Genomic DNA, 26734 nt, shown 5'->3' with positions numbered 1-26734 from the left:
CACAGCTGAATTCCTCACCTGCACAAGAAAAAGTCAACAGATACTGAATAAAATCGATGCATCAAAGACAGCACTACAGACACATTATTTAGAAATATGTAAATACCAGGAGAAACAACTAAGAGTTGAAAGTGGTTGCCTCTAAGTAGAAGGACTGGGGGCAGTGAGGAGGGGAGAGGTGAGGCAGGAAACAGCTGCATTTTGTTGTCGTTTAGGATTCTTTGACTTTTACATTATGCTCATGCATTACTTTGATAAAAGAAGTTATTTTAACAGGCAGAAAAGAGTTAATAATGTACATGGAATTTCCAAACCCTTTGCTTTTGCCATCACGGAAAGTATATCCTGAGTGGAGTAGATGGCACTGAAAACATGGCTGTCCTCTGTCTTCTTACAAAGAGGTGGCAGATAGCACTTCGAGGATGTGCTTTGCAGGAGGTGGTTGATATACTGGTCAAGTTCATCCTGGCTTTCTATAATTACACAGGTAAGAAAAAGAGCCAGTGAAAACAAGCTGCAGAAATAACCTAAATGCATAATAGTGATTACGTGTAGCATGAAGTGCTGAGTAGATTTAGTGAAAGACAACATTTTGATATAGATATTTGACCTCCACTCTACCCCTGGAAAGTAAAGAGATTTACATAGATAATGCATGTATTCATAAAGTTATTGTTTGGAAAAACTTCATCCTAGAAAAAGAAAATACAGGTCCAAATAGTGTTTACATCACATCATCCCAAGATGAGCTGAATATGTAGACAATGAGAGGGCCAGCAGCCAACATCTGATCTTTTGGTTTTAATTTGTCATGAGTGAGCTAAGCATTATGGAATCCCCAGCCGCAATCCCAAGTACTATCTAAAAGTGAAAAACAGGTCACTCCAACCCAAAACCTTCCTCAGTTTGAGAAATGTTATACACAAAGGACTTCATCACTTATATCCAGTCAAACCAAGATCATTCTACCATTTCTTTGAAAATTCAAGCAGTGTGTTTCTTTCTTTATATTTCGTGAAAAGTCCACATTCCTGAAACTCTTTGTCCCTCTAGGTTTAAAAAAGCCCCACTTTCACAGTTTAGGTTTATTAAAGTGGCATTTTAATACGTGAAAGTTTCCAAAGACTCTTTTGTCATGTTAATTACAAATCATTTTCTGTGCTTGAGTTTTAGGGCAATTTTATCACAATGCCAAGGTTTAAATAAATTCAGGGACACCTGCAAAGGCATTCCAAGCCGTACCTTGATTATAGTTGTCTTCGAAATATCCTCCCAAATCTGAATCACTATCAGGACTGAAGCTCCCTTCACTGGTATCGTCAAACAACTTCTCATCACAGTCTGGATCCAGGAAGGTCAGATACGTGTAGAAAGAGGTGGTGAGAAATTCCGAAAGGCTCCCTAATTTTACTCTGCCAAGGAAACACTATGTTAGAGATATAGGTGGATGTGGACAAACTTCCACTATGAATCATCGAGACACTTTTCAATAACCAGGTGGCACTTCTGCCAGAATCAGTAAGCACGTCACTCTGCAGACTGCCCCATACAAGCAGTCAGCCAAGAAATGAAAATGAAAATTCAATAGCAAGTATGAAGTAGAAGCACACAGCATATTGAAAGCCAAAATGCATCATGCTGATTTCCTATCCCCAAACCCAACACAAATAGAAATCTATTTTATTGAACCAACCAAAGTTTTACAAAACATATTGAGCGAACCACTTTTAAACAGAACCAACCCTCGGGTATTTTTCGCCCTAAAACAACTGGACCAGGACAAAACCACAAGCAACGATTCTTTGGGTGCCCTCGTGCTACCTTTTATGAGTCCCTATCACTCAGCCACACAAGGCCCGGGGGAGGGTGAGGGGAAATGTTGGGAGAGGCACGTCTCAGAGCCAAAGTTCTCTCTAGAAAGAATGTGATGGCCGGGCCATCCCCGGATAGAGACAGTGGCCCAGAGGGGCCCTATTATCAGGCTGGGAAAAGTTCCACCGAAAACTGGGAGCGGGGTTTGGCAGTATGGGATTCTGCTACAAAGGCAGCAGCCTCCGAGTTCTTGCTCCCTGAACCTGATTCACCCCCAGGTTCGGGGGGCAAGTGGGATGTCCACTGTACAGAAAGAAAGCGGGCACTATGTGCTTCTTAAAGTGTTAGATCTGGAGGCAGAAAAGTGTAGGATGCCTCAGAGCTACCAGCATCAGATTATGACGTGTTTAAATGGCTTAGTTTGAGGAGAGTAAACAGAAGCACGCAGCTCAGATGAACTCACAGGTGCCTGAGCTTCCGCGGGCAAGTACACTGTCAAGAGACATTGCCTGAGGGAGAGAAAAGCCTTCCCTTAAATCAAGTAAAACTTTCCCCCTAGAGCCCTGGGGTCAGTTCTAAGGATTGTTTTGCCCTGCGGTTGGAAACAGTAGGAGATGAGGTGGAGCCAGGGACCAGTTCCTCTCTGATGAAGTTGAAAGGAATCAGGTCAAAGGCGGAAAGGCTAAACCCTCTGATGGCAAGCGACCCCAGGTGGGTGCAGAGGGTGGAGTCTGGCATGTAGAGCGAGTTCAGTTTTTTAAATACCCTCAGACCTAAAAAAGAGACAAAATGACATTCAGCGTTAATTATGAAGAACTAAGTAGGAAGGGCAGCTGATGGAGCCTAGGCATTCCTGTTTCTTTCCATGGTTCTCTGGATTGTTTGCCATACTCTGTAACCAGGAGGCCCTCCTGATTCCTGTAAGCCCTCATCCAGCTCAGGATGGTGGTTACAGCCCCGTTTCTGGATTCACACAGAGCTTCTGCACCTACTCATCTTGTGCCCCTGGCTCTCTGAGCCTACAGATCCTTGCCCATAGAATAGGAATACAGCCTGCACGACAAAGTGAAGACAACATGAGACAACAGGTGCAAAGCCACAAAGAACACACTGCAAGTGCTCAACTAACTGCACACGGTATCCTTTTGACAATGATTAGATTTCAGTTAAAGAATTCATTTTGGAAAACAGTTAATTATGGGCGTATAGTATTGTCTCTCGGTTATGACGCCATATGCCAGGTGGTAACTTATCCAAGCTGGATATGAAATGTACGAAAGCAGATGCCAACTGCAGTTATGGCGCCAGCCCTGGGAGCTAGATAGCAGAATGCTGGGGATGGCCTCGCTGACACTCATGAGAGAGGCCAGGAGAAGCTTGGAGCGAGGGCCACTTCGAGTCTACAGCAAAACCCGCAGCGAGCTTGGTGAGCAGAGGTGCCAAACCCAGTGCTTAGAAATCCAGTGACTCAACCCTGAGGACATCAGCCTAAGTGAAATAAGCCAGTCACACAAAAAAACAAATACTGGATAAGTCCACTGAGACGAGACACCTGGAGACAGAAAGCAGACTGTAGTTGCCAGGGGCAGGGGTGGGGGGAGTTTCAGTTTTACAAGATGAAAAGAGTTCTAGAGATTGGTTGCAAACTACGTGAATATACTTAACGCAACCGAACTGTACACTTGAAAATGGTTAAGATGGCAATTTTTATGTGTATTTTATAATTTAAAAAAATTACTGTGGCAGCAGGGTCCCTGGTGTGGGAGGATGTGACAAGAAGGGCTGACTTCAACTCCCAAACACTTTTAGCAACTGGCACTCCATCAGGACCCAAACGGCAGCCTCCCCAAGCTCGGCAAAGGCCACACATTACTCGGACCAGCTGCGTGGTGAGGTTATCCTGGGGCCCTTCTGGCATATTCCAGGAGATTCACAGAGATCAGGGCATAGATGCTACTGAGAAATCTTCTGCCTTGTGACAGTCATGGGGTACAAAAAAAAAAGGGGTTTCCATGGGAGGTGAGCCCCCTATCCCTCAAGGTGCTTCACTGTAATAGCTGGGAGCACCGGTTGGACTGTGGGCCTGCAAATCGGAATGGGCGTCGTTCCACGGAGGATGAGGGGACAGTGGTCTAGGGAGGCCCATTCAGGTGCTCTGCTCTGAGGGCCACGAAGGAATTTGTAAAGTTCTGTGAATTATTCTTACGGCGTTAGCACACTCAAGTCAATTCCAGGAGTGATTTGATTATTGAGCACCGGTCAGATCCTAGGCCCTGGGTGTTTTCTAGCCTTTGAGTAGAAACAGACACAGCATCCCATACATGCATTCCGAGAGTGCCACTTCGGAGAGACTTGATATGTTCATCTCTCTATGCCCCAGGCCTCCTGGCGTCCATAAAAGCTTCACAAACACCCACGAACTGATGCTTAGAGATGATTCCAGTTTCACATGGGTGACTGGATTAGATGTTTTAACTCCCTTTTTACTCTAAAGCTCCACGCTTCTATGTTCGGCAAGATACGAAAAATGGGAGAAGGGCAGCAAAAGACTTTAAGAAAGGTCAACGCTACTTTTGCTTTTTAAAAAAATCACAAATTACCTAGCTCCTCCAAAATATCCATCCTCTAGTTTTCGAATTGTAGAAAGAACAGCAGAATGAATATCTGAGCCATCGTTTGCTTAAAAAAAAAAAAAGATCAATTAGTTTACTTAATCTGGGAATACTTTGTTTCGTTATGCACTGAAACGTTTTCATCAACAAAATCTAATTAAAATATGTATGGTGCAGAAGATTCCCGACCTAAGAAATCTAACTGCTAAGAACCCCCTTCAGTACTTAGCTCTGTCCATGGGACGCATTTTAAACATTTTGAAAAGGGTCCAAACCACCAGTGGGACATGAGTCAAGCAGATCAAGTTCATGGAGTTACTGAGCATGGTATGGGTGATGGGGAAGGTGAGCGTGGGTCTGCCCGTCATCCGCCAGCAGGTGCACAGGTAGGCTAGCTCGATCCTCAGCATCTCCACAATCATCTCATTGTCCAGGGCCAGGTAGAAGTGATGCTGGTCAGTGAACTGCAAGTCAGAAGAGGCCAGGTTCAAGGCTGTCCTTCATCTCCCTCGACATAACCCCAGCTGTCATTCACGGCAGCACTAATCCTTGCATTTTGTTTCCAGAGAAGAGGCTCAACCCTGGCTGTAATCCGCCCCCATAATGGGGCTCTCCTCGCGATCAGACAAATCGATCTGTCGCCTGCCCAGGAGCCAGAGCTACGTTAGTGCTAGCGCAGAAGGGAAACTTGCACAACGAGATCTATTTACAGCTCCTTGGATGGGGATTTAAGGACCTGCCCCAATACCGCTGTCCCTGAAAGTAAAGCAATAACTCCTTAATTCCTACACTGTCCAGGGCTGCTGGGCTCGGTGATGTTTCCCTAGTGGGGCCACTGAGAGCAGGTGAGACGTGGAGACTGTGTTTACCTGATTCATGGCCTGGTTAATGTGAACTAAAGGCACTGTTGCCTGATGTTGATGAAAATCACTGTCGTCCTGGCCTCTGGACCAGTGCACGCTCAGTTCTGGTCTAAAATTTGTTACGAAGGGAAATAACTCACAAGATTTAAGCAAGCAGCACAGGCTGGGTGAAAAAGAGCAACTTGAGGCTACTGACCCATGACCCTACAGTCCAACTACGTCCCCAGACAGCTGGGCGGCTATGCCCCATGTTGACAAAGTGATCCCTCAGTTGGCCTTTCTAGCTGCCCAAATGGATGAAAAACGCTTCGTTTGCATTCCACAGGACTAGTTTCCTTTGGAAACAAAAACTCTGAAGAAAGGTTCCATAATCTGTATATTCAGGATCCTGTCAAGGGGGTTGGGACCTAAGAAATCAGACTTCCCATGTGGGATTCTGCTGACAGAGGACCTGCTAACAGCCCAAGCAAGGGTTAAGGACTATTGCAATTAGGGCACAAGGGCTGCGAGTCAAGTGGCATGTCACTAGCGAATTTGTAAAGTGGTATGAATTTCATACTGGAAGTGAGGGCACGCTCAATTCGATTCAAGCCGCATTTATTGAGCACCTACCACGAGTAAAGAACTGTATTAGGTACTGGGCGTCATCTTATGTCTCTGTTTGAATACATGCACGCACATTCAAAGCACCTCCCCAGACAGAAAAGACAGCTTAATAAACATGCTTGTTGGCTTGTTACTGGCCTGCTCTTCTCACCTGGGGTGTGAAAGTAAAGATTTGGTTCCTAATCACATATAGTTTAGATGTTCCAAGGACTCCGATGTGCCGATATGGTCGCCCACTCAATTTCATATTCTTATTCCGTCCTATTTAGAAAATAAAAGAGCAATTCGAGCTAGAGCAAATACAGTGACATCTAATCCAAGTGATTCTGGCTAAGACTGGGCTTATTTATATGTTAAACAACTCACTTTGAGGTTTGGTTTTTCTAATACTGTTATCCTTCTTTGGGACAAGGATGAATTAAAAACAAATCCCACCCCCTTCTTTTCATGCATATAGAAGAACAGCACCCGGTGCCACATCTATATGGAATAAAATTATTAAAAGGACTTTATTAATGTTCACTTTTTATTTATTTAGTATTGAACCATGATCCTAAACAAAGTCAGATTTTAGAAAAAGTAAAGAGAACCCATCTCCCATTTTAATGGGTAAATGGGCATTTTCTTAGACCACAGATAAAATTTAGAAACATCACCAAGACACAAATGACTGTTCCAATTGTGAAATTTCAAAGGTGGCTCCTTCTTTTACAACAGAGCTGATGAATCACACTGCTACGTGTGGTGACATCTCCTGAACAGGCATGAGAGGAATGTGCTTGGTGGCCGTTCCTCTTCACGTGGAAGCTGTCAAACCACCTACTTTAGTGCTTTGCCCAATTCCTTTGAATTTACACATATCACAGTCTCCCCCAGACCCCAAACCTAGAACCGAGATGCCCCCTCGCCAAAAATGCCCCGCTATTTCCCCAAACCTACCAAGCTTGGCATATATGTGACTAAGAATCCGGCCTGGCTGGACTCGGATTGGATGAATGTCGGCAATACTCTGCAAGCTCACCCCATGTTTCCTCAGCAACTCCTTAATGTGCTTGTTTTCTGCCAGAACAGTCACTGTGAACAAGAACATAGCACCTGCATGAGACGGCGGCCCTCGTCCCCTCACACGGATGTGTGCTGCTGTCTCCTCTCCTCTCTGGCCTGTGACAGCATGCTCTCCACGTGCTGGGTGCTTTTGAAAGGGAGAGCGCTTGTCCTGTCGCTCTTCCTGGTTCGCTCTGGCCTTGCCTCCCCTCAACACCCACAGTGCATATTTATCGAGTGCCCTCAATGTGCAAGACAGTCTGGGACTTCTAGAAGTGGTCTTCAACAGGTCCCAAGCTGAATTACCCATCTCAAATGACGTCTTGCTTCCCTGTGGGTCTGCATTTATTCGAAACCTGTCTTGTGTTCTTTTCACATGGGGTCAGGAGTGGAAACAGCTTTGCAAAGGGGATACCAGAAGAAGTCCGTGCCTCTGCTCTCAAAGACAGAAGAGCAATATAGTGGTGTGTGCAGCAGGGGATGCTCTGACCAAGCGGGAGGGAGGAGGAGATTTTATGCTCTGGAGAGAAGGAAAAGTGGGCCTACCAGTGGGCTGGTGGTAGTGGGGCAGCCTGGCCCACTGGGAAACACAGCACAGGGCCCCCCGCTAGTAGGGAAGAGCCACCCCAGAGCTGGGCCACGCACCCAGTGGGCCGGCCTGAGCCCCATCTCCAGTGAATGAGGCTGGGCATCTGGCTCTCTAGCAGGCAAGGCTCTGGGATGCCTGGGATGTGGGGGCCGGAGGTGGGCTCAGACCCCCCCATACCTGCTGTACCAGTACTGCTGGCTTTTAAGAGAAGGGACAGGGCTTCCCTGGTGGCGCAGTGGTTGAGAGTCTGCCTGCCAATGCAGGGGACGCGGGTTCGTGCCCCGGTCCGGGAAGATCCCACATGCCGCGGAGCGGCTGGGCCCGTGAGCCATGGCCGCTGAGCCTGCGTGTCCGGAGTCTGTGCTCCGCAACGGGAGAAGCCACAACAGTGAGAGGCCCGCGTACCGCAAAAAAAAAAAAAAAAAAAGAGAAGGGACAGTGCTTTGGCAAAAGGAAGGAGTCCTGGGGAGGGAACTGGAGAAAGGGAGTTCTGGCCACAGAGAGAGCGGCTGGTGCTGTGTCCACCTGCAGCTGAGCCTGCCAGGAGCTGCAGGGGCTCGGGGCGGTGCTCAGGCCAGAGGAAAGACTCGGTTACTGTTAAGGTAGCTCCCTGAGCCCAACCACTGTACCCTCAGGCTGGTGGCAGCTGAACGTATGATACATATAAATGCCACTGAGACCTGAATGTCACCTCCTTATATTTACATAGCACATGATGCTGTTTCAAAGTATTTTAATATTCATGATCTCATCTGAGCTTCACAGCAAGGCCCTGAGGGGAAGCCTTGCTGCTCGACTGGCCAGCTGTAGCTGAGCAGGGACTGGAAGCTAACCCCCCAGGCCCCAGCATGGGAACATCAGCCATGCAGGACTGGGCGAGCAGCTTCCCTTAACACCTGTCTCCTTGGAAGATTACAACACCGTGCAGAGATCTCCACGTATCAGAGCCACAAGGCGGTCACTCTGTAGAAGTGACTCTTTCAGACGAGTGGCTTGACCAAGACCTGTGAGCCTGGTGATCTGAGAGAGATGCACGCAGAGAAGTTTCTGAAACTGCACTTCTCCTTCCTCCAGACCACAGCCTCTGATATTTTCTACTCTGTTTTCTTCTATTGCATTTAAAAAAAAAAAAAAAAAGTGGTGCTCAGGATCCATCGATGCACCCCAGCCCGCAACTGGAAGAGCGGCCTTGTGGACTTAAGGGGTCACTTAGCAGCATGTGCTCTGGTGACGGGCAGAGACTGTGGGGTCAGGCTGGATCACGCCACCTGGAGGTCAGAGCTGGGTTTGCACCTCCAGCTGTCAGCCGTGGGTCCCTGAGTAAGTTAACCCCTTAGCCTCATGTGTAAGAGGGGGATGATAATCATGATCGTCACACTTTCTACCTGATCGGAATGTTGTGATGGTTGGGTGCGTCTCTCGGTGGGCCTGGGGCACAGTATCGACTGGGTGATGACCTGCACGACCTCTGCTGTATCACGGACAGGCATAGCCAAATGCATCCGTGGCCACAGAGAGGGTTGCCCTTCATTTGCTCAATAATTGTTTTTAATGTATTGAATGCATGTGTATCAATCAACATAGAAGCTACAAAAATGATAAGGCCCTTGTCCTTAAGAAATGTACAGTGTCCTCTAGAGGACACAAGGCGTAGTCACGACACGCTATGATACTTAGCTGGTATATAAGTCACTCTATGAGGTTTGTGAGCTCCTGGGGAGTCCTTCCTAGGAGGGGAAGTAGGGAGAGGAATCAGCCAGCAGGGAGCATTCTAGGCCTGGCCCTGCACTGAGGGCTTTCCCTGTGGATCTCAATTCCTCTCAAGACCACCCTGTGAGAGAGCACCGGTCAGGAGAGCCCGAGGCACACAGAGGTGAAGTCACATGGCTAGTCAGAGCCAGTGCCGCAGCAGTAGCCCAGGCTGGCCTTGCACTTCTGCGGAAGAGTTGCCGGCTGGAGAGGAGGGGAGATGGGTGGAGGGAGGTGAAAACATGGGCCTGCAGCTCTGGAAAGAAGTCAGACCTCCAAGGGAGGAACGCGTGAACCCTCATTTGGGTTTTGAGTTTTCAACAAGGTCACGTTCTACTTTTTAAAGAAGAGCAGTTATGAAAAATGATGCTCAATGAATCACTTGTGCCCCGGTTGCAATCAAGGTTTAGATTCAAGAAACAACTGCTTTGTAGAAAGTAACTGTGATTGGAAGCAGCTGAGTTACAGAACACATTTCACAGAACTAATACATGCTAAAATATATACACATGCAGATTTTTAAAAATTACATAGAACACTTCGCTTTAAAAATAACATTGGTTTTACAAAGTTAAATATGAATAGTAAACATGCTCACAAACCTTGTACTACGACATCAGGTTTGACGGAAGTGGAAAATCTTCTATTTAAGGGATCAATTTCACCAGTGGCAAGGAATCCCTAGGAAAAGAGGAGCATTAACACTATGAAATACTGATTAACTGAAATTTCACCTTAAACCTAAGTTTGAAAATAAAATATTTGGGGGCTCAAAATCTTCAGTGTTTTATTCCTATATCATTTTTCAAGGCAAATGCTTATTTTCTCTGAACTACAGTATACCATTTAGATGGCACTGATCAATGTATTGCGTTTTTGGCACCCAGCTCTCCAGGGCTAGTCAGAGACGCCAAACTTGTGTGAGTGAAAAGAACGAGGGTAACTCATGCTTCCTGAGCCCTTACCCCGCGCCAGGTACCGTGCTGAGCCCTGTACATGCACTGTCACACAGGCCTCCTAACAGGGAGGCACTACCATTCGCACATCTTACAGGTGGGGAAACCGAGGCAATGTCCTTAGGGTAAGGACTTGGCCCAGAGTTGACTGTCCTGAAACACAAAACTCCCCTGCCTGCTGGCAGAGTGCTTTTTGAATGTGGATCTCCTCATATTTTCTATAAATGATGGGAACCTTAAGAGAAGGGATCAAGGTGTTCTGGGAGTTCTGAGGAGAAGTTGGACCTAATGCTGGGCCTAGATGAGGGCCTTTACATTGGGAGGAGGAAACAAAAGCAAGTTTGTTTCCCATGTCACTGATACAGAAATCAGAGCTGCACCATATTGCAGAGATGATAAAGCCCAAACTCTTTACTTTAAAGATGAGGAAACGTGAAAAAAAAACCCTATATTTAAATAAAGCTGTACAACATTAAAAAAAAATAATAATAAAGATAAGGAAACCGAGGCCCAGGGAGATTAAGAGACCTGCCCGAGGTTAAAGAGCTAGTCAGAGGCAGGGCTGGCTTTCCAAAGGAGATATATGTGCTTCCCTACTCATAAAGACAAAAGTATAAGACACAGTCTCCACCCGCAAGAACATGTCCATGAAACTGCGGAGATGATCATATCCATGAAGCAACTGCTCCATCTCAGCACCTAAGGGCCACTTGCACTGTGATAGCTTCACCTGGGTCTTCCTTTCACCCACCAGGAACTCCAGTGACATCCAACCCATTGCTCCCCTGGCTCCCCCGCCCCCCACCGCCCCCACCCCTCCCCAGGGGTCCAAAGCACTCAGCTGGGCAGGATCCTCCCAGGAAAGATGAGCCATCCGATAAAAATCACTCACACTTAGGACTGGGGAGGGGGATTCATTTTTAGCTGGCACAAAAGCATTTGTATTTTAAAAACTTAAACCTGGAGGCAAGAAAATGCTTAACAAGGAGGAATGAGTCAGAGGCAGCAGACCTTCTGTGTGGCGGTGCTACTGGCTGAGGGAGCGGCCGACACAAAATCCACTACAGAAGAACCAGCCCGCTGCCCCTTCCTGGAGAGAGCACTGGAGCGTCAGAGTCCTCCTGCTTCCTGCACCTAAGACCGTGTGGAGTAGTCCCCCAAACCCTGCATCTTTCATACATGTGCTGATCCTGGCTGAGAAGTTTCCGGCCCTCCTACCGACCATCAACTCAACCAGGTTCTAGCCACAGACCAGGAATGCTGGTGGGAAGGGGCGCTGGGGGAGGGACAGAGAGTGCTTGGCTTGCAGCTAAGCCCAAAACGGTTTATTATAAATACGGACACAAGCCTAGGTCTCAAGCCTCAGAGTCAACCCCAACCAGTTGACCTGAAAGCCATGAAGATGCCAAAGACGGGTGACTTCCCTGGCGGTCCAGTGGTTGGGACTTCACCTTCCAGTGCAGGGGGTGTGGGTTCCATCCCTGGTCGGGGAGCTAAGATCCCACATGCCTCGCGGCCAAAAAACCAAAACATAAAAACAAAAAACAAAAAAACAGAAGCAATATTGTAACAAATTCAATAAAGACTTTAAAAATGGTCCACGTTAAAAAAAAATCTTAAAAAAAAAATTAAAAAAGAATGTAATCTTAAAAAAAAAAAGATGCCAAAGATATTCATAGCCACATGGAGCAGAGAGCCCCTGTGTTCTTCCAGGGTCCCCTGAACTTCCAATCAGATGGTTTCCAGTCTGTGAAGCCCCCAAGTCCCTTACCTCTGCCAACAGGGAGCTGAGGATGTACAAGGACTGACCCCACAGATGGGGCAGCTTCCCCAGAGGAACTCTGTCCACCGTGTGAGGATTCTTATACTCTTCATCTACCTGGCAGAGAGGAAAACCCGAAGTCAGAATGTCAGAGGAGAAAATGGCCAACGTCACTACATGGGGAGCGCACGGAGGATTTACAAAATGCCACTCATTTGATCCTCCAAACCAATTCTATGCGAGAGCTGGGATAAGGAGGCCATGGAGGCTGAGGCCCTTGCGCGGGGGGCCACGTGGCTAAAAGCAGCAGAGGTGGAACTCAAACCCAGGCCTGGTTCCAGCCAGTGCTCTTCCCGCAAGCACACTGATGGCAAAAGGCTGAGAGACAGGCACTGGAAACTGGGCCTGCTGTCTTTGAGCACAGCTCTGGGCAACAAGAAATGTCACAGCTCATACTTATATTTGGTTGCATTATGGGTACAATGATCTAAAACATCAGCCAACAGCCATGGCAGTGTAGTTCTGGATGCTGAGTCAGGTTTCTATCTTGCTCTCCTCAGGGGTTCATAAACTCAGTGTGCAGATGCAAGAAAATTACCAGAAGGTGGCGCTATTTATTGAGGAAAAACAACTGTATTATTAGATCACTAATTTTCCATCAGGGACTCAAAAAGCTGAATCCATTGGGGGCTTTTGACTCATCAAAATAAGCTACAGTTCTCTTTCTGATGGACAGTGCTGGCTACGTGTTGTAAAAGGCTGCAATTTTCTGTTGTAAACTCCATGCTGACCTTTGGGTTTTGGGTCATTACAACGTTCGTTGGTTGGGGGAATGTTAGTGACCACTTTCTTCTCCAGAAAACATAAGCCAATTGAAGGAAATAGGAAACACATCTTTCTCCAAAGGGGAAAATCACATCATGAGACGAGCCATTCTCTGCTTGTGAATTAATCAGTGATGTTGTTAATACATGCAATAAATTTAAAAAATTTTTCTGTAGTAAACTGAGAAAAACTTAAGCTCATAAACGGAACTGAATTAAATGTTACCAGTAATCAAATAATCAAATAGGATAATACGTGGAGGGAGATTCTCCAAAACATCATTGTGGTTATATTTGGGAAGTAAGATTCGGGAGAAATATTTTCTTTCTATAGAATCTTGTATGTTTTGCAGTATGCAGAATTACTTTTACAGTCAGATTGTACATTAAAACTTTTTGAAATGTAAGTACTGTTAAGAAAGATTACATAGATCTGGAATGGGAAATAGTCGATGCAAAGAACAGAAGGTAGACAAGATATCTGGGTCAAAAGACAGCTTGGCTCTGCCCTCCTCCCACCCATTGCTGGCTCCTGCCTCCCCGTGGAGGTATGTGTCTCCCCCTCTCCACCTCAGTCCTTCCAATCTGCTTGCAGGTCCTCCAATGCACCAAGCCTTTGCCGCCGGCGGTCCTCTGTCTGCCCTCCATCCCATGGATTCGCTCCTCCGACCCCCCTAGCCTGCAAGTTCGCAGAGGCAGAGCCAGCGTCATGACCCCTCTGTACCCCAGTACCTAGCCTGCTGCCCAGCCCGGAGCAGCTGCTCCAAGCAAGTCTGCTGGGTACGCTTGCGTTAGTCTCGAGCTGTCCAATGGAGGCCCCGTGGGTGGTGGCGCCCTGCAAAAGCCTGTCCACCTGAGGAAGTGAGTGACGCTGAAAGTCAGGCTGGATGGCGCCTTGGCCCAGAGCTGTGGCCACTCCAAGGGTGAGGCTCTTTTTCTAATTTGCACAAAGGTGCCATATGGGTCGGGGCAGCCCTGTCTGTGGTGGTCTCTGCATGTTACTAAGATGTGACGGGTGAACCTTCCCAGCTGTCATCCAGAACCGGCACAGATACAAACTGTGCTCAAAATAAAAGAATGTTCAAAATCGGTGCCTAGCTGATGTGTAAACACACTAGATAAAGGAGGATACTGAAATGACAAGTACAAGCCCAAAGGTCAGTGTAGAGATCAGAAGAGAAAAGTTGCAGAGTAACCCTTTACAACACGTAGCCAGAACTGTTCACCAGGAAGAAAAGGAGAGCTTATAACACCTAGCAGTTACTACAGTCAGGAAATATGCCTTTTAGTAGAACATGGATAGATGGTTATTCTCTATCATAAAATAGGCAAAATACCCCTGAAGCTATTTATTTTCCCTTGCTGTGCTTTCAGGTTCCAAATTACGGCCCATTACCAACTTTGTTTTGTCAAGTGCCTCAATACTGGAAAAGGGGCAACCTGAACACGCAGTTGCTAGGAAGTAAGTACCCAGCCCCCACTGTCAGCCCCCCCCCCCACCACCACCACATACACATCACACATAGTAAAATGAATACGTTTGCAGGAAACCTAGGTTTCTAACAGTTAGAAAGAAAACAGCCCCTGCAGGCTCCATGGCCTGATCTCTACAGTGAGGGACTGTCCATCCCCTGGAAATGCACCACCCATTAGGAGGCAGCGTGGGGTTGTGAGGAGGCCCTGAACCTGGGGTCTGGTTCCAGGCAGAGCCCAGTGCTGTCTGAGCTCTGCCTCTCTGAACTGAGGCAGATAATTTCAAAGGCCTTTGCCAGTCCCCTGACCATGTGCTCGTGGGCCTGATTCAACCACAAACTCGTAGACCCAAGCTGCTGTGTGACAGCAGGGTTACGCTCTAGTGCAGGCCCTGTCAACCGGGGGAAGGACACTGCTCTCTGAAATCTCTTCCTCCCCAAAGTGCAATAATGAAGCTTTGAAGCAACAGGAACATTCAAAAGAGAAATAGCCTTGAATCGAGAATTCTTTTCTGCTAAACATGAGATATGTATGGGGAAATCTTCCCATTAAGATATATAGGTCCATCATGACCCAAGCTAGGAAAGTGGATAGAAAAAACAATCTTTGGGCATCTTCTTGGAACTGGCCAGTTTCCCTCTTCATGATATAGAATGGTTTCTAAGTGATTACTCAAGCTCTAGCTCAGGAACTGCTTGACTCAAAGGAAGAGATTCTCAGCTACCCTACACAGGCACACCTTGGGTCCAGACCACTGCAATAAAATGAATATAAAGGGAGTCACGCAAATTTTTTGGTTTCCCATTGCATATAAAAGTTATGTTCACACTATACTGTAATCTACTAAGTGTGAAATAGCATTTTGTCTAAAAGAACTGTATGTATCTTAATTTAAACATATTTTGTTGCTAAAAAATACTAACCATCATCTGAACCTTCATCAAGTTCAGCAGTAGTAACATTAAAGATTACTGATCACACGTCAGCATAACAAATATAGTAATAATGAAAAAGTCTGAAACGTTGTAAGAATTACCAAAACGTGACAGAGACACGAAGTGAGCAAATGCTATTGGAAGAACTCAATTAAAGGTTGCCACAAACTTCAATTTGTTTAAAAAAAAAACGCAGTTATCTGCGAAGTTGCAGTAAAGCGAGGTATGCCTATACACCTCTCCCCCTCTCCCAGGGAGATTCTGTCTGGTTTCTTCTTCCGTGGAAATATGTGAGAACATGGTGCCTAATAGTGTTTTGTGCTTTTTAGGGCCTGTGTGGCCTTGGGCTCGGAGAAGGACAAGTATCCTCTGAAGGTCCTCAACTAACGCCTCCCTTGGGCACCAGCCAGGTCAAGCATGGCTCCAAAGCCGTAACTCCTGTGATAAACAGGAACACTACTGAAGGCTTTAGAAACCACTTCTCCTGGAGAAAAAGTGTTAGGTCTGAAGGGGGAATGAAAAATACCCAAATGCCAAGCACCATCTCACTTTGTATTAGATAAGCAGCACCTGCTTACCTTGTTAGGCGGCACGGCGTAGAGTTCAGGCATCAGGTGGATCCCGTTCTTGCCTCTGATTAATATTCCCTCCAGGGCCTCTCGGTATTCTTGGACCTGGAAAATAGCCCCATCCCCCACGGTAGGAAACAGCAGTGCAACACAGAAAAACAGCTCTCTTGGCAACAAACAGATCAGAAGTAGGACACAAGGCTAAGAAATGCACAAATACCTTCAGCTCAAGGACTGCAGGAGGAACCTGGACTCTTGCTGACAGCAAATGTTAGGAGGAACTAAATGCGACTAGCCTTTTATGTGTTGTCTTTAATTCGTGATTTAAATACTTCACTCTTAACTTCTCACATATTTAAACTTTGTCTCACCAGCTAGACTATAAGCTTTATGGAGTGGAGGCCAGATCTTAAGCAGTGCATTCATTTCCACCTGTTGGTAGTTTTCCACTGAAGAAGCCCTCCGTTCAAACATTTATTGCTCACGAAATATTTGCTGAACGAATAAGATGTGAAGAAAAGGAAGTGTAGGTACTATGATCCATGTATCCCAATTTTTAGGATGTGCTACTCAGTAAAAGCTGTTGATGTAAACATTTCTATTAAATTAAAAAGGCACCAATAAAACCCTACACATGAAAAGGGAAATAGAGAGAAAAAAACCCTTAACAGCCACCCAGCTATTTGACACATTTCATCTTTGGAGAGCCCAGTCAAATGCCTTCCAGATCTCATTTTCTCTTCGTTTGAAATTTATGGACAGCAAAGCACGACAGGGTGCATCACTTTAAAATGTGACTGGGCAGCAACTGGAAGAGACAGCACAGGGGGCTAAGAGAAGTAAATTCTGTGAGACCTACAAAATAAGGTACTAAACAGGCTTTTCTGTCTCCTTAGCTTTTTTGTTGTTGTTGTTGTTTATGATAATTTTCAAGCTTGTTCATAATTGAAATTCCAACTCAATCTTTTTGAGATCTTTCAGTCTTGGGATAAAAAGACAGAAAACGTTAAGAACCGAGATAATCACTGAAGCATAAGAGTGAGAATCAACAAAGAGGGAACATTAATATTTGAAATTTACTGCCGCTTCTGAAACACCTCTGCATTCCTCAATAGAAGCAGCTTTCAAAAACTAAAACGAATCTTAGATTGCATATCCTACCCCAGAACATGAGATCTGAACAGATTAAAAAAACAGCACTGTTTGAGTTTGTCAGCCCCGTAAACTTCATGAGGACAGGTCTGTTCTGCTCACCAAAGTATGCATGGCAGCAAATGCTAAAGAAATCTGTCTGAACAAATGAATGCTGCATTAACAAATATTCACTGAGTACTTACTAGGTACTAGGCGTGGGGCATACACCAGTGAACTGGAGAGAGACCACCTCTACCAGGGTCCTTTGACAACTAAGTGGGAAATACTGTTACAGGTGCCAAGCTGTTATAAGAACCGTGGGGCATATAAAAGGGGCACCTGACCCAGCTTTTAGGCTTTCTGAAAGAAGAGACACTTAAAACGAATCACGTGAAGGAGGGAGGGGAAGTTGGGGGTTGAAAGGGCATTTGAGAGAAGGGGAGAGACAGCATGGCCTGCTCAAAGGACTGAAAAAGTTTCCATGTGCTTGGATTACAGAACTCAAGAAAGGAAATAAGTAACAAGAAATTGGGGGTACACTGGTGAAAACGAGGGCCCGATCTTATGGGATCCTACAAAACGTGTGAAGAGCTTGTACCTCATCCCAAAAGCAGTCAGGAAGCCATTCAAAGCTTCTAAGCAAAGCAGTAGCATAGTCTCTTTCTTAATAAGATCACTGGCAATGGTGTGGAGAAACAGCAGGAAGCGAGGCTGGGAGACCAGTTAGGAGGCTGACACCTTAATTAAGACATTAGCTAAGAGTACCCTTAAGGATGGCAAAAGCACTGCTGGTCTGAAAAGAACAGCAGCAACAACAAAACCTGTGTGTGGAAGACTGTTTGGTGGGCCCCGACGACCCCCGCCTCCTAGTCCTCCAGCCTTTATGGAGGGCCCTCCCCTTGAATGACTTACGATAAAAGGCCCTCAGATGTAACATATTGGGTTAGGCTAATCAACAGAGAATTTCCTGTCACCTGTTTTATCCTAAGTCGAAATTTGGTCCTCTCCTTGTGTCCTCAGATTAAAAAAAAAAAAATGACCCTGGCATCTACCCTTGTCAAGGTTCTACATGGCCAGGATATTATAGAAACCATACTTACTTTTCCCAGCCTGTGTCCCTTCCATATTTAATATCTAATTGTTTCAGCCAAACTGATAATGATCAAGACACTCCAATATGGAAAAAGGTAAGACACTTTATCCCTGCCTTATCCTATATAAAATCCCTAAAAATAAGAGCCTAAGTTTTAATAATGTGTGGCATTCTATGTGCCCCCTCAGGCTACATCTCTGTCTATGGTTTACCCATCTTGGGCCTATGGATGCCTTGACAGCTGGCACATAGGTGGTATTTGTTTATTGGGATCAAAATGTTAACTTGAAACTGGGAACAAGTGAATATTTTCAAATGAGGGCTAAACAGTTTCATTTCACAAGCCCTAGGTGGGTCTATGCCCCTTATCGGCAGGAAGTATCCAGAGTGGTAATCTCTCTTCTTCCCTTAAGATGGAGGAATGATCAAAAGATGGGGGGGCTTCCCTGGTGGCGCAGTGGTTGAGAGTCAGCCTGCCGATGCAGGGGACGCGGGTTCGTGCCCCGGTCCGGAAAGATCCCACACGCCGCGGAGCGGCTGGGCCCGTGAGCCACGGCCGCTGAGCTTGCGCGTCCGGAGCCTGTGCTCCGCAACGGGAGAGGCCACGACAGTGAAAGGCCCGCGTACCGCAAAAAAAAAAAAAAAAAAAAAAAAGATAGGGGGGACTGAAACCAAGCGTAATCATTAGTCAAATCCATTTTACCTGTAACCTGCCTTCACTAATCAAAGTCCTTTTAAGACTTGCAAGTCCTCCAAGCAGCACTTTGTCTGAATAATAAGATGTTTGCCCGAGTTGTTGTCTAGGAACTTGGAGTCAGCTGTGTCTGGTTCCAACTGAGCTGGTTAAGACTGGTTAGGACCACTGACCCTCCAATTGGGCATGCCCAAGTGTCCGCTGACCTTTCGGCATCAGAGGGCTGAAAACTCCACCCTCAGAGCATGCTAAGCACCTCCATTTTGGAACATGCAGAACCCTGTAGCCTAGTTACACTTGGGCAGAATGACAATTACTGCACCTTTTCCCAATCACCTTTCCCCAGCCTCAGACCGCCCTGCTGCTTTATTCTTTATCCCATAAATACACCGAGCCCCTTGCCTTCGCTCAGGTAGACCTGAGACTTTCTCCTTGCATGGCTGCCTTGCGAATAAACCCTCTGTTTGCTGCAAACCTCGGCATCTCAGCGTTTTGGCTTGCTTGCTGCTCTCTGGCAAAACAAACCTGCTTTGGCAACAACAGCCCTTAAACAACAGAATGCAACAGATGTGACACTTTGCCAGTTCCAGGCCTAAACCTTAAGAAAGCTTGGCGGCTTCTGCTTTCGCATTCTGGGAGAAGATGACCACCATGTAAAAAGCTTAACTGTCCAGAGACTGCAATACTGTAAGAAGCTCAAGCTAGCTACGTGGAGAACCAAGGTCTGGGCCAACAAGCTGCCAACCATGTGAGGGAGGCCATCTCGGATGTAGATCCTCCAGCCCCACTGACCCATCCCAGGTGACACTAGGTGAAGCAGAGAAAACCTGTCCCTGCTGAGCCTTGCCCAAATTGCAGAATAATAAGCAAACAAAATAGCTGTTGTTTTAATTCACTAAGTTTTAGGAAAGTTTGTTAAGCAGTGACAGATAACTGACACAGTGCCCTGAATTCCTGCCTAACCCTATGTTCTAATAATAATCAGCACACCAGTGGAATGAAAATGCTGATTACCAACACAACACCCAGCATTTTCTCACCTGAACAGCATCACCGTTGAAGACCCCATCTATTATGAAATAAGTCCAGAACACAGGCCATTCACATTCAATGTTTTCAAAGAGCTTGAGTTCAGCAGGGTCATAATGCAATCGGTTTGGGTCCTGGAACCAAACAGGTAAACCCTCTAAAAGGTAATGTCAGATTACATACATAATACCATTGTACCTCAATGGGTGTCCCCTGCTTTCTGATTCAATGCAGCTTTGAGGCTGGCATAATTAGGATTCTGCTATAATGGGGAGATGCTATTTTTGGCAGTTTTCCATGGTAACATTTCAGAAAAGTAAATCAAATGTACACAACACTCCTGGGTAGTTTATTATTTAAAGCTTACTATATCTCTATAACAAATAAATAGCAATTTGCCTCTCACAGTGCCGGGCAGACTATCTGTTTTATTGATATCATTATATCAGTCACTATGGCAAAGGAACCCAAGGAGGCCACAGGTAGCCTTTTAAAAACACGTGTGAGCCACAGAACTGTTTGTCCTTGTCTAAAACCTGGTTTTAAACCACCAGCTTGCTGTCCTCCAGATGATCTTACTATTCTATTGCCTCACTCCAGCTTGCTGACTCCAAAATTAAGACTTGCTTCCAATATTCCAACATGTAAGTTTTATAATCAACAGAGGGAGAACACCACAGTGGCAACTTAGATATGAAGCAGTTAAGGAATCAGAAGAAACAATCTTTAAATACAACCTCTCTTGGGGTTTTATAACCATCTCGAAGGAAGCGACAGCATCCATAACGCCCCTAAGAAGATAAAGAAAAAAGATGCATTTGATGAAACAATTTCTTTGCCTCTTTGATTCAAGTCAGCCCTTCACCCCCTTTCCCATGAATCTTTTAGTAACAAAATGGGTACCAAATGCTCTTTGCTATCAGTACAAAAACTTATTTTTAAGTAATAAGCAAAGTAAATTCAGGTTTGATCAGTGCTTGGAAGGGAATGCCAAAACCTTCCATTAGAGTGGCAGTCAGGGCTGAGAGATTAATTACCGATAGTTCACTGAATGACCATCCTTTCATTCTGATTTGCTGTATCGTGCGAAGATGCAAAGGGGCCCTTACTGCTTGGAGAAGCCACCAAGGCAGATACGTGGATTGACTGGACTGCTTCTACTGGAAAGACTGGAAAGCCACAGGACATTCCAGACTCCTCGCAGTTAGGCTCCGGATGCAAAGAAGCCTGCACCTGGCAAGAAGTAGGTGAGGGAGGTGGCAGGGCTCCCTGTGGCTTAGGGCCATCGCTGCTGGTTTTCCTGCTGCAGGCTCCAGTGTTCCTCTCCAGCTTCTTGGGGGTCAGGAAAGAAGGACAGTGGCAGTGCTCTCTGAATCTGCCTCCCTAATCCCTGGATCACAGTTTTGGGTGTCCACTGCCCAATTTCTTAAGTAAGTGGCACTGCTCTAGCACTGGCCATGGAGGCAGGCACGCTCCTAGTGGCCAGCCCTGTAGTGTTTGGGGCATCCTGGGAGGCTCGGTCTTGAACTGCTCCCCTTGAAACGCTTCATTCCCTACATTAATTCCCTGCCTACTTCCACAAATTAAAGAGGTTCTGTTTTCTCCACTGGCCCCTAACTGAGACAGTGCCTTCTTTGGGGGATATGGTTGGAGACCCTTTACCCCTTTGTTTCCAAAGGCTAAAAGCATTTTTCACCGAATCTAAGTAGGATCATCAAATGCAGATTTCAGTTTAGGAAACTTACATTCTTCAATCATTTTACTGGTAACTTCAGTTGGCTGGAGTACTGCGTAACCTTCTCAGTTTGGTGTCAAGTGTCATAGTTGCTGCATTTCACCCTGGAGCGGGGATTTTTTTTAACCTCAATTTAACTTTGGGATCTCCAAGTCCCCAGAAATTGTGTGTAAAGTTTCAGGATATTGGGACATGTACATTTTTTTCTGGCGGGGACTTTACCTTTCAAGAGATTCTTAAAAGAGTCTGTCTGGGATCTCTAAAGGGTTAAGAAGCTCTGCCTTAGAAGTACGGGAGTGATACGAATTGGGGTTTAAAGGTGCCAGCTTGAATTGAAGCTCTGCTACTTAGAAAGAGAACCAAGGCACTGATCACTCCAAGACTTATCCAGACTCAGCTTTGGAAACCTCAATCATGAGTCGACTTAGATACTGAGCAACTGATCTCATGGAGAACCGAGGCCTGGGTGAGCTGCTCCACGTCACTGTCTGAAAGGGGCACTTAACACAGGGCAGAAGGGCACCAGTGTGACCAATGCTTACCTGGAGCTTGGAAATAATTTCATTTTTGGTCACATTCACAAGGTTCACATCTTCCACTGCAAAGGCCGGGAAAGAAATAATGGAAAGAAGTCCAGCATCAATCTCTTTAGATGTCGATGCTCTTGGCAGCATGGAGAACAGAATAGACTGAACGAAAAACAAACAGGTGGCTTTAACCTCGGAAGCACTAATAGTTACATACAGTATCTAGAAACGACGACTTTACCCCAAGGGAACATTTGAATGAGTTTGCCAATTTTGAGCAGAGCTTTTTCCTACCAACATGGCCCCTGCTGGGCGACCTCGCCTACCCAGCCAGTGCTTCCTGCTCCTTGCAGGAGAAAAGGGGTCTGGGGAGAGCAGTAGTACGCCTGGAGCCTATGCTGAGAACTGTTTGTCCCCCTTCCTTTCGTGCCTTCTGTTGACTTCGCTGGGCCTTTAGGACATGCAGGGAAGGGACTAAGGACTACCTTGTCAGTAGGCTAGCGTGTCCTGGCTGTGAAGATAAGAGACAGAGAAGAACACACATATGGGACCAGGCCAAAGAAATGTCTGGCTTCTGTGGAATGTGACCAGTTGGACTGGGTGACCCAGGAACTACTTAAAGGAGTCAAATTCAAAAGACCACATGAACAGGCAAAATGGTTTAGTCAAAACAGAATTCGTTTAGTCCTAGAAAGAATGGGTTACTTAGTGGCACTATAATATGGCCTCAATTATAAGGTGGTTGGATTAGGTACTGTAAACTAAAGGAAGGTGAAATTATAAAGAAAATTTGGGAAGGGAAGAGAGCTAACACTGAGATCTAACATGTATAGACATGGGACTAGACCCCTGCAAACATAAGCTTATTAAATCTTCTATATGAAGGAATTCGAGAACTATGTCCAATTCACACGTGAGGACTCTGAGACACAGAGACTCATGCCTAAATGCATGCAGCCAGTCTGCGACAGAGCTAGGATTCTAACCCAGGTCCAGCTGGCTACAGAGCTCATGCAATCTCTACTAGGGACTACACATCTATTAAGATGCATACCAGCTTGACTTTATTAAACCACACCCAAAGAAATAGCAGACTCCCCATTAAGGACTATATAATGGAGGGAAATGGAAAGAGCTAGAAGGAGTTAAATATGGGGGGGAGCCCTTCAGCTTCAGAACAAAGCTTCATTTTCTATAGCCAAATGACCCCCAAGCCCAGTTCTTTAACTAGTCACTCTCCCTCGGCTCTCTGCCTGAAACACACACTCCCACCGGAAGCGCTCTGCTTACAGGTTTTTATATATCTCACTCCCACAGCCCTAGCACAGTACCTGGCATGCGGTAAGCCCTCACTAAATAAGAGTTTGCTGATGTGTCAGCAACTGGTGACCTACTGTCTGCTAAATGGAGTCCCCTAATCTGCATCAAATCACACCTTTCTCTGACGGGTATTTCAGGGAGATTTTACTAATTTGCCATTTCTCCCATATCATCTCTCCTCCACCATCCATTCTGCCCATTCCCACTCCCTCCCCAAGTGAACTCCTGCCTGCTAGTCATCCAATTTGGGGACCTCATGAAATAAACCTGAGAGAAAACCACCTACATGCTCAAAAAACATAAAACCGATTTTGCCTCCAACAAAACAAGGCTGCCTTGATTATTGACTCCATATACAACATCATCACTGTGTCTTATGTTTGCACAGTACTTTCTGGTTTACAAAGTACTCTGACAAACTAAGTTGATTTACTCTGATCCTTGTGACCACCTTGTGCAGCAGGAGGAGAAGGTCCCAGTATGCCCATTTTATGGATGAGGGAACTGAAACTCAAAGAAGCCAAGTCCCATCAAGCTAGGAAGGTGAGGATCTGAACTGGAGCCCAAGTCTTCCACTTCATGAGTCTCCTTCCCTACTCTCTGGAACGTGAGAGCCTTGAGCCATTACCTGGCAGTGTTCGACCTCATCGGGCAGAACGTGGATCACGGACTTGCGACCTCCATGGGCTCCAAAAAGGTCCAGTTCGTCAATTGCCTCTAGGGCTGCCTACAAGCACAGGTATGAATTACTTTTTCTTGCTAGTACACATACACTCCCACATCTGGCACCCCTTTTTCATTAAGCAATCTAGCATATATGTTTTCCCAAACGTGGTAAAACAAATCTTTAAAATCCACTAAAGTGTCTTATACTCGTGTTCTATCCTTATTTTCAGTGGATAAGAGCTTTCCTGTGTTTTGCTGCTCACTGCAGGAACAAGAAAGAGAAAACAGAAAACCATTTCCCAAAATGAAATTACTATTCTACCCAATAATGAAACATTAACAACACAGCTTTGTGTGTGTAAGGGGTGGAGGGCTAAATTCATGGGCGGCTTTTCTTTCACCTATTTTAGCGGTTGACTTCTAACATTAGCATATTTGGCACTCAAAAATATTAACTTTTTTTAGTATTAAGTATGTTTTCTGTCAGTTGACCTTAACAGAGCAAATTTATTGTTGCTTTAAGAATTCTAGTTCTGGAGTCTTTATTCTGTCTAAAATTATGCTTCAGTCTTGAGGAAGAGGGGAGGGAGGAGGCGTGCTAAATGTCTAGGGCAAGACATGTCAACTGGTGGCCAGCGGGCTGAATTTGCCCTACAGGCATGTTTTGTTTGGCCTGAGGAAGTTTTTTAAATGATTTTGAATTAGAATACCTACAGAGAAAGTTTGCAGCGTCCTCAGTACCCCCTGATATTTTTCTATCTGGCCGGCTTCACTTGTTTATATTACTCGCCTGACCTGACCCTGTAGACTTTTAAACTTGTGAGCCCTGTCCTACAAAGTGGTCATATTCTTCAGCCCCTTTATGACCCAGAAAAGAAGACTGGACATCACACATCCAGCTTCTTCGACAACAGCAAGAGCTTAGATGTGTGGGTGATAACAATGGATAGTAAGGAGGGAATGCACTTATTTTCAGGTACACGCAGATTTCGGTGTAAGAAACCTACATTTTTTTACCTATAATTTCAGTTGGCTGGGGTACATGTGCCACTTGAATTCCATACTTGCTGACTTTTGAAAAATATGCTTATCAGATCAAATCCAAACCCCTAACGATGAGAACCAAACCAAAGCAGTTACAGACGCACAGAAGGAAGAACAAACAGGACGAGACTGTCACCTTGGCCATTCCTACAGAGCTTGCATTCAGTTCTGGAATGCCCTGATTGGTCTTATCTCCACGTTCCCACATTCCATAATCCTGCGGGAGAAAAAGGGAAAAAGAGGTATATGAAAAGTGCTATGGAAAAATGATTCGTTCACGTCACTGCAGGCATGAAGAAACATGAATACCTCTTCTCGAAGGCTACTAAATTCATGGCTTTACATATTCGAGCTGTGTTCTTTCTCGATTTCAGTTCATTTGACCTCTGGGTAGACTTTTGGAAGTAAATACTCAAGTGGAACAAAAATGCATACAAAGACACTCTCAATTTTCTTATTTCTAAAGTTAGTAATTTGTAAGAAACTCTTGATTTGTAGAGACCAGAACATTTTATCTTAAAATAAAAGGCTGCCCTTTACTTATCTAATACGTTTGAACTTGTATTAAATTGTAAGATGGAATAAAGAAACTTTAACAAATGGGTTATAACTAGGTGAAGCCAACCAAACCACTTAAAATAATTTAATACCTGCTTTTAACATTACCTCTTGGGAAAAAAATGCTCAGCAACTAACAGAAGCCAAAGTCAAAACTGAGGCTCAGAATACTGGACTTTCCTGGTATTTTGAAACAAATTAATAGGAACTGGCTTAGAACAGCCCGTCCACATAGAGGACTTGATACATGCATACCTAACTTTTATAGTTGATATTTTCACTGAAGAAACCCAAGCACTGGATACCGTTTTGAAATAATGCTATATGCACTACTGAAAGGCTGCAACCCAAGAAGAACAGGACCAATGCCAAAATTCTGGCATTTATTATTACAGAGAAAGATGAACATTTTCAAAATGAGAAATTTTAGACTTAGACACACGAGAGTGACTTCAGACTCTTCCCTGCCAAGCAGGCCTTGTTGCTGAGCCCCAGGACCCCTTCCCTTCAGGACTCCTCACAGCTGGGCCTTTCCGCTCCAACCCGTCCTCACTCCAACCTTGGAGCCAAGGGACTGACTCATCCTTCAAAACTGCTTTGATCAGCTCACTCTCCAGCAGAAGAGTCTAAAATGACGACCTGTTTATTCCCTAGTGGATCACGTTCAAATCTCTCTCTCTGCATGGCCATACCTCTATTATCCAGCCCCACCTCCTGCACGTCCACAAGCTGACTTTACTTTCTACTATTCTTAAGTACTCAGCTTTCACCCTAAGAATACTCCTTCACTCTGCACCCCTTTCCCCAAGCTGTTCCCATGCTCACAGCCTGTTCCTGCCTGTTATTGTTCCTGCTACTCCCACACCCTTTTCCCTCCCTTCTGCCAATCCAAACCCTACTCATCCACCAAGGTCCAGCTAAAGTCCCGCCCTTGCCACAAAGACTTCCCAAGTTTCTTTAGACCAGGGTTTGTCAACCTCAGCACCACTGACATTTGGAACTTGATCATTCTCTGCCGTGTGGAGCTGTCCTGTGCACTTAGTATGTTCAGCAGAATCGCTGGCCTCTACCCACTGGATGTCAGTAGCACTCTCCCCAGAGTGACAGCCAAAAACGTCTCCAGACATTGCCAAATGTCCC

The 26734-nt window shown here is 45.6% G+C and overlaps 1 protein-coding gene across 6 annotated transcripts in view; it reads right to left on the bottom strand.

The window, feature by feature from the left end:
• The window catches only part of PHKA2 (phosphorylase kinase regulatory subunit alpha 2), an 86982-nt gene that overhangs the window by 22869 nt on the left and 37379 nt on the right, over positions 1–26734 (bottom strand). For 5 of the 6 annotated variants that reach the window (XM_060292643.2, XM_060292641.1, XM_030843783.2 and 2 more), the window contains exons 6-19: positions 25173–25253; positions 23955–24053; positions 22022–22168; positions 20482–20535; positions 19756–19878; positions 15804–15899; positions 12003–12110; positions 9878–9956; positions 6833–6967; positions 6045–6154; positions 4744–4888; positions 4413–4491; positions 1243–1412; positions 300–473 (exon numbers count right to left, since the gene is read on the bottom strand). In XM_060292643.2, coding sequence (XP_060148626.1) covers positions 300–473; positions 1243–1412; positions 4413–4491; positions 4744–4888; positions 6045–6154; positions 6833–6967; positions 9878–9956; positions 12003–12110; positions 15804–15899; positions 19756–19878; positions 20482–20535; positions 22022–22168; positions 23955–24053; positions 25173–25253 — 1600 coding nt within the window. The remainder of the gene's footprint in view (positions 1–299; positions 474–1242; positions 1413–4412; positions 4492–4743; positions 4889–6044; positions 6155–6832; positions 6968–9877; positions 9957–12002; positions 12111–15803; positions 15900–19755; positions 19879–20481; positions 20536–22021; positions 22169–23954; positions 24054–25172; positions 25254–26734) is intronic. The other variant, XM_060292639.1, reaches the window with a different exon arrangement.

This window comes from Globicephala melas, chromosome X, assembly GCF_963455315.2.
Source record: "Globicephala melas chromosome X, mGloMel1.2, whole genome shotgun sequence".
NCBI classification, from domain to species: domain Eukaryota; kingdom Metazoa; phylum Chordata; class Mammalia; order Artiodactyla; family Delphinidae; genus Globicephala; species Globicephala melas.
The sequence above is the reverse complement of the archived record's forward strand: the minus strand, read 5'-3'. Positions and strand labels throughout refer to the sequence as shown.